This window comes from Rana temporaria, chromosome 4 (assembly GCF_905171775.1).
Source record: "Rana temporaria chromosome 4, aRanTem1.1, whole genome shotgun sequence".
NCBI lineage: Eukaryota > Metazoa > Chordata > Amphibia > Anura > Ranidae > Rana > Rana temporaria.
Genome location: NC_053492.1, coordinates 467,469,765 through 467,477,605, shown reverse-complemented (window position 1 = coordinate 467,477,605; position 7,841 = coordinate 467,469,765). Strand labels below are relative to the sequence as shown.

At 45.6% G+C, this 7,841-nt stretch overlaps 1 protein-coding gene across 1 annotated transcript in view; it reads right to left on the bottom strand.

Annotated features, from left to right (window-relative positions):
* Positions 1–4,439: 4,439 nt before the first annotated feature.
* The window catches only part of LOC120938059 (solute carrier family 22 member 7-like), a 36,984-nt gene continuing 33,582 nt past the window's right edge, over positions 4,440–7,841 (bottom strand). The window contains exons 8-10 of the mRNA XM_040351733.1: positions 7,376–7,478; positions 6,174–6,380; positions 4,440–4,855 (exon numbers count right to left, since the gene is read on the bottom strand). Of these exons, the coding sequence (XP_040207667.1) occupies positions 4,666–4,855; positions 6,174–6,380; positions 7,376–7,478 (500 nt within the window). The 3' untranslated portion in view covers positions 4,440–4,665. The remainder of the gene's footprint in view (positions 4,856–6,173; positions 6,381–7,375; positions 7,479–7,841) is intronic.

Genomic DNA, 7,841 nt, shown 5'->3' with positions numbered 1-7,841 from the left:
CATGGCTTAAAATGTTATTTACGCCAAGTAATTTCACTAATCTATGACCGTTCCATGTCATGGCTTACGTATGTGATCGTAGCCTGCCTGCTCTTTCCTGCTCTCCCTGGAGATGGACCACACATCCACGTGTAGGCTCATTCAGAGGGATGGCAATTGTATTACGCATAGAGCGGAGCATGTGATCACTAGTAGTGGCGAGGTGCATCAGCTGAGAATCAGGAGCACACAAAAGACAAAAAAGAAGCCCTAAAATAAATGGTAAAATATATATATATATATATATTTTTTTAAAGAGCAAAAAAAAAAACAGCCATAGTATTCTTAATAGCAGGGGCGGACTGACCATTGAGTCACTCGGGCACTGCCCGAGGGCCCAATGCCACTAGGGGGCCCCATCAGGGTTGCCAGGCTCAGTAAAACCAGGGACAGTATGTAAAAATCTGTGTTTTTTTTAGATCTGTCCCTGATATGTCCGAAACTGACATGCTTTTAATGTGAAGATCCCAAGATTTTAGCTGCCCTGCCTCTGCACTGCCTCCTGGCGTGGTGGCCATCTGTAAGCCAGAGGGGCCCCATAATCTTCTATTGCCTGGGGGCCCCATGAGTTGTCAGTCCGCCCCTGCTTAATAGTTTATAATATTTAATGTAAAGGAAATGTGTTTAGTGTCACTTTAACACAAGTTTTGTTACTTTTCCACTTTTTTATTTATTTATTTATATTTCATTTATTTCAGGAAACTCATATACAGAGCCTTATATTACATGCTGAATATTATTATCAAAAATATAATAATGGTGGAACCCTCCTGTAACGGAATGACCCGTGATACCCAGAGACTTTTGAAGGATGCAGGGTACTCCTGTGCCAGCTTCACTAATGACTCTTGGGTCTAGGATCATCCTATGTCCAATAGGGGCATAAGATGACTGAGAAATGATATCATGGATTACATGAGATGGGACAGTAATGATAATTCATGTATTGCAGGATATCTTGAATTATTACAAGTTGTTCCTTCTGAACACAACAGGTCAATAAGAGTGTCTCCTTCAATATGGAACATAGACTGTTGAGGTGCTAATTAAGTCTACCTGGCTGTAGTGATAAAAGCTTGCTGTGTTTGCATTCTATTGTCTATTGTGCTAATTAAGTCTGCCTCTCAAGAACCTTTCATTGTGTGAAGTTCTATTGATGATAATATGTGTTGTGACTTAACACACTCTAAAGGTCAGACGTCTGACTCATGTTTACAAAGGAATGTGTATTGTGTATCAGGTGAGAATAGCTTGTCGCGGAGTCAGAGGCCCGGATTCAGATAGAGATACGACGGCGTATCTCCTGATACACCGTCGTTATATGAGGGGTATCCTATGTTAAGTATGGCCGTCGTTCCCACGCCGAGTTTTGAATTTTTACGTCGTTTGCGTAAGTCGATTCAGAATACGGCCGGACGCAAGTTATGCTCACACCGAAACCGACGTCATTTGGAGCAATGCACGTTGGGAAAAATCGCAGACGGCGCATGCGCTGTTGGATCGGCGCTGGGGCGCGCCTGATTTAAATTGTAGACGCCCCCTAGCCGCGGAATTTGAATTCGGCCGGGGGATTTTACGATACGCCGCCGCAAGTTTTGAGGTAAGTGCTTTCTGAATACAACACTAGCCTCAAAAACTTGCGCCGGCGGATCGTAAATCAGATAGATTACGCAGAGCTAAAGATCCGCTAACCTATCTGAATCTACCCCAGAATGTCTGGGTAATGTCTAGTAATTCATGTAGATTATCTGAAGGTCATTATCTAAAGGAATGTGTATTGAGCACCCATTGTATCATGTTGTGGGTGGAGTTGAGTCATTGTCCATATTTGGCTTCTAACTGTATAAAAACCTGAGAGTTTACCATTAAAGTATTCATTCGTTTGGAACCAGAGAACAGAGCTTGTGTCTCGTTATTCTGGGGAGGGGAAATCCAATGGATCGTGTCTGCTGGATTGTTGGAGTGTCGGATAAGCTGTCGTGGGTTGGTGGAATGGAGTATCGTAAATGGTGTTAACCCCTGACCGTTACACCTCCTTTATTGACTCAAATACCTCTTCCGGCACCATTCCTAATTCCAAGTAGCAACATAATTCCTCTCACTAGAAGGGTGTTAAGCCTCATACACACGATCAGATTTTCCACGAACAAAGCCCCGGAATTTTGTCCAAAGGGCGTTGGCCAGGAACTCGTCTTGCATACAAACGGCAAAGAATTGTTGGCCAACAAACACGAAACTACGTGCCATCACACAATTCCCGTTGGAAAATCCGATCGTGTGTACAAGGCTTTTAGTAAGAAGAATATGGGACTTTTAATGGGTCACACAGAGGCCATGTTCATACAAATAGTTAAAACATACACAGTCTTTATTATACAATTATAAAACATAACAAATTGGCAGGAGACCAAGCACAGAAATAACATAAAAATAACATAAAGTATTATAATATCCACAACATTTCTTCCTAAAAAGAGGAAATATAATTTAGACCAAGTATGGAAAAGCAACAAATGGCCATTACCATATAGGGCTTCAAGGATAGAGCCTTAGACCACATTGGTCCATAGTTACCTACCCTCCAACAGTCCAACCTCCAATGTCCGACATATTAAACTCCAAGTCTGAACAACATGATAGGATTCCTAGAGATACGGCCAAACATATATAAATGTAAAACTGTAATTCCAGGCCTCATGAGATGAACTAAAATAAATCACCCCATATAGGACGGGCATCAAGAATTGAGCACCACCACATGTGAGGTCATACCTTTCTATTTACAAATATCTATTCTTGAAAATATTTGCATATAAGCCTGTTGCTGAGAAAACTGCGAGGAGATCTTTTGGCCGGGAATCCCGGCCGTGTGTATGCTCCCTCGCAGTTTTTCCTGCCAAACCCGCCGGACAAAAAAAAAAGAGAACCAGCTCTCCTTTTTCCCGCCGGGATTCCCGACTGACTTTTACCCGTCAGAAAACCAGGCCGCGTGTAGCAGAAAACTCGGATGGAGCATAAACATGGTCGGGATTCCCGAGGAAAAGCTCTCATCAGAGTTTTCCCGACGGGAAAACCGATCGTCTGTACGGGGGAAAAGTAGAAAGCAGGTTCTCGGTTTTCCCCTCGGGATTTCCGACGGATCTTTTCTCGTCGGGAATCCCGGTCGTGTGTACTAGGCATAAGAGGGCAAAACTGTAGATCAGATATGGTGTAGGACAACTGACTGGTGGGCTCTGTATTCAGATTCTAACTTATTTTCTAATCTGACCAATAATAATAATAGTGGGACTCCACCTCCTCTCACGCCTCTAACACCACCAGTGGCGGTTCGTCCATAGAGGGCGCTGGAGCGCCGCCCCCTCTGGCTCTCGCCAGCCACTGAGTCTAATAACATACATTCATGCATTGCATGAATGTATGTTATTGTTGCCAGCTGCCGCTGGTCTATTCAGAGATGGCTGGAACTTGAGCGCCGGCCACCTGAATAACGGCAGCTGGTTGGCTGTGCGGAAGTGTTTATCAGAGCCAGTGGCTCTGATAGGCTTTCCGTGTACAGCCCTCGGCTCCGGATGTCTTATCCTCGGAACGTACGGGGGGTGCATTCCTTGGATAAGACTGACGGCCGTCTCAGCCAATCAGGTTCCCCGATTCTGGTTATCGGTAACCTGATTGGCTGAAGCGTCACCAAGGCGGGAGAAGACATCGAGGGACGTGGAAGGAGTAAGGTAAGTGCATTTTGCAGGGCACAGCGGCGACAATGGGCACAGAGGCGACAAACGGCACAGTGGAATCAATGGGCAAAGTGGTGAAAAAGGGCACAGTGGCATCAATGGGCACAGTGGCGACAGAGGGCACAGTGGTGACAATGGGCACAGTGGCAACAATTAAAGGGCACAGTGACATGCACAGTGGCAACAATGGGCACAGTGGCGACAATTAAAGGGCACAGTGGTGACAATTGGCACAGTGGCGACAATTGAGGGGCACAGTGGCTGCGTTTGATGGCATGGCACAGTGGTGACAATTGATGGCTCAGTGGCTGTGTTTGATGGCATGGCACAGTGGCTGCATTTGATGGCATGGCACAGTGACTGCATTTGATGGCATGGCACAGTGACTGCATTTGATGGCATAGCACAGTGACTGCATTTGATGGCATGGCACAGTGGTGTGAATTGATGGCACAGTGGCTGCGTTTGATGGCATGGCACAGTGGTGACAATTGATGGCACAGTGGCTGCGTTTAATGGCATGGCACAGTGGTGACAATTGATGGCACAGTGGCTGCGTTTCATGGCATGGCACAGTGGTGACAATTGATGGCACAGTGGCTGTGTTTGATGGCATGGCACAGTGGTGACAATTGATGGCACAGTGGCTGCATTTGATGGGCACAGCGAGGCTGCAATTTTTTTATTTATTTTTTTTTCGTTTGCGCCCCCCCAAAAATTTTGAGCACCAGCCGCCACTGAACACCACCATTCCCCGGTGTAGGTGGCAGAATTGACGGTATGCATTAGGAAAAACGAATGAGATTAATAGAGTCTTCAAAAGACTATTAAAGACCAATGTCATCTTTATAGTGTTGAGCACGATAACCATGAGATTAAACTAAGATTTTTTCACTCATGTCCGCAGTGCTGACTCATCACCCTGAATGGATGAAGAGAGATCAGCGAAGGTATTGCTGGTGGGAGGTGACGGGTCCTCATTGTCCGGTACATGTGGACCTCTAGCATGGGCACTTTCCCCATTCTCCAGTACCACCTCTTTGTGCGCCTGCAAGCCATTGAGATGGATGGTGGGATCCCCGAATCTGCCAAATGATAATAAAATAAGAGTCATATGACGTCCCAAGAGATGGCAAAGTCCAAATCGGCCTGATAGATGTCGGATACACAGGAGAAAATACAAACCCCACCTGATGTTTGCTCTCACTGACAATGTATGTTGGGACTGAATCTGAAACAGTAACATGGGCTTTCCCAGGCCCTATCAGGGAACTCTATATTAACATGTGCACTGCAAGCCAGCTGTGCTGATCAACAGTGTTTGTTAAGCTATTGTGTGTTTGAGTTCCTGCTTGCCGTGTGCTACGTCTGTCTCTGTTTTACCGATCTTGGCTTGTTCTCAACTATCCCTGTCTGCTTGTGACCTTGACCTTTGGCATGTCCTTTGTTTATCCTTGTCTGCTAGTCGCCCCGACCTTTGGCTTATCCCCTCACTATCTCTTGTATCCTGAGCTGCTGCTTCCCCTCTATCCTTTATAGCCTACTGTGAGCGTGAGAAGGGCGACCTGGATCCAGTTGCAGCCCAGTCTATCCTCACCACTAGAGGCTCTGGTGAACACCTGCTGGATCTTAGACTCCATGCCCTGGGGAATCTTAGGCTCTAGCTCCCTGTGGGATCCCTGTTAGTGCTCCAGTGCACCTGCCTTCCTTAGCCACCCAGTGTTCCGTCCGCAGCAGTCAGCCGTAGGGTCCACTACCTTAGCGGTGCACTCCTGACCCCAACGACGTGCATTTGTCACCTGACCGCAGGTGACCTGATACTCATCCTTGTAGTTCTCTGGTGCCTCCTCCTGCTTCTAGAATGTTGGAGAACGTTCTAGAAAGTGGGTGAAAGCTCGGAGGTGTTAACCGAGAGATCAGTTAGATGTCCTCGGTTGTAAATAGTTCTACTCCCTGGATTATCTCACTAAATCACCTTCTCTACCCAAGTTCTCCAAAAATAAAGCAACAAAAACAAGACCCCAGACTGATCAATGAAGATAACAGGCAAGTATGTGGGCACCTGGCTGTGTGAATCTACCTTGTGCCCGACAAATAGGAAGAAGACCTGGGAAAAATACCAGCGGCTCCTGAGGGGGTAGTGCTACATCTGTTTATTACACTTGGGATTCCATTCCAATAGCAGATCTGAACAAAATGGTAATGCACTTTAAAAGAAACTTAATTGACCCAATGATAACAAGAAAGAGTAACAAACGATTATTCTACGAACGTTTGAATAAAAATCTAGCCATGTATGGCCGTCTTTACCTATGAGACTGCAAACACCTCCTTTAGCTCTGCACAGGACAATGTAGACATCACAATAGGATCTTATCTTCAAGTGACAGGACATATGGTTACCTGTCCAGCTCCACGTCCTGGATGGTCTCCGGCAGCTGGAGGTGGCACGTCTCTGTTAGGAGGAAAGCCGCTATGCCAGACACCAGGGACATACTGCTGAACACCACGGGTGGAAGGAAGAGCCAAATATCCTCCAGGAGGATAACCAGAGGGGCCACAGAGCTTCCCAGGCGGGTCATGAAGGAGCAGAACCCGAGGCCGGTCTGCCTGTGGGGAGAGAGGAGAGATGTCAGCATTTCTGATATCTAAGGACGGCACGTACTACATACAATGGTGATGGTTGGTGGAGAAGGATGCCCACCTGGCTGTGTTTGATATTTATACCTAGTGTCTAAAGCAAGAGCAGCTCCTGGATGTCAACTCATTGGGCCTATATGGCTACTGTATGGGCATGGTATAGTATATGGTACATACAGTGTATATTATATATGATATTTATGGGATATCTTGTAACCAAAGTAGATGTAAACCCAATCAGTAAAATCGTATATAACCTTTATATAACATGTAACATGGGGATATTTATTATAGCAAAAAGTAAAAAATATATTTTTTTTCCTCAAAATTGTCGCTTATTTTTTGTTTATAGCGCAAAAAATAAAAACCGCAGAGGTGATCAAATACCACCAAAAGAAAGCTCTATTTGTGGGAAAAAAAGGACGCCAATTTTGTTTGGGTACAGCGTCGCAATTGTCAGTTAAAGCGATGCAGTGCCGAATCGCAAAAAATGACCTGGTCATTAAGGGGGCAAATCCTTCCGGGGCTGAAGTGGTTAATATTGTCCTGGGCAGTGTCGGTGTGGTGTCAGTGAAATTTCAGAGAGTGTTAGTGAGGTGTCAGTAAGTGTGATGTCACTAAGTGCAGGGTCAGTGTGATGTCATTTAGAGAAGTGTCAGTAAGTGTGATGCATGTTTTTTTTTTTTTAACAACAAGGTTGGTCTTTATTAAAAAACACAAATGGTACAAGGCACAATGCAGAAAAGCACAAATATGAACAATCAGGAATCACATAAAACTATACATGGAGCATAGCATTTGGCAGGATAAAAAACATATGTCAACAATACAGCTAACAAAACGTAAAATGTGATCGGGGGGGGGGGGGGAGAGGAAGGGGGGGGGGGGGGTAGGGAAGAAGAAGAAAAAAAAAAAAAAGTGTGATGCATGTTAAGTGTGAGTGAGGTGTCAATGAGGTGTGTTACCTGATGACGGTTGGGTAGAGCTCGGCGGTGAAGAGGAACGCGGTGGTAAATGAAGCTTCTGAGAAGCCTTTCCCCAGGATGGCCACCAGGGTGCGCCAATCACCTGAATTAGAGAAAAAAAAAACAAGCCAATGTGTATGGAAAGGAATTAAAGCGGAGGTTCACCCACATAACATTTATATCAGACCAACTTCTTTATACTTCTAACATGTACAGTCCGCATTTTTTTTTTTTACGCTGTACATACCGTATAATCTATATTTGCAATCTGGCTTCCGGGTACTTCTCCCCGCGGGAGTAGGCGTTTCTATGCTGAGGAGGAATGTCCTCTGGGAGGTCGCCCAGATGATTGACGTCCTTTCAGAAAAAGTACCCCCCTGGCGGATAAGGCCCTGCCCTCCGTATTGCGCAGGCGCGTCACGAGTCACGGCGTTTCCGAAAGAAGCCGAACATGGAGAAGCTCTAT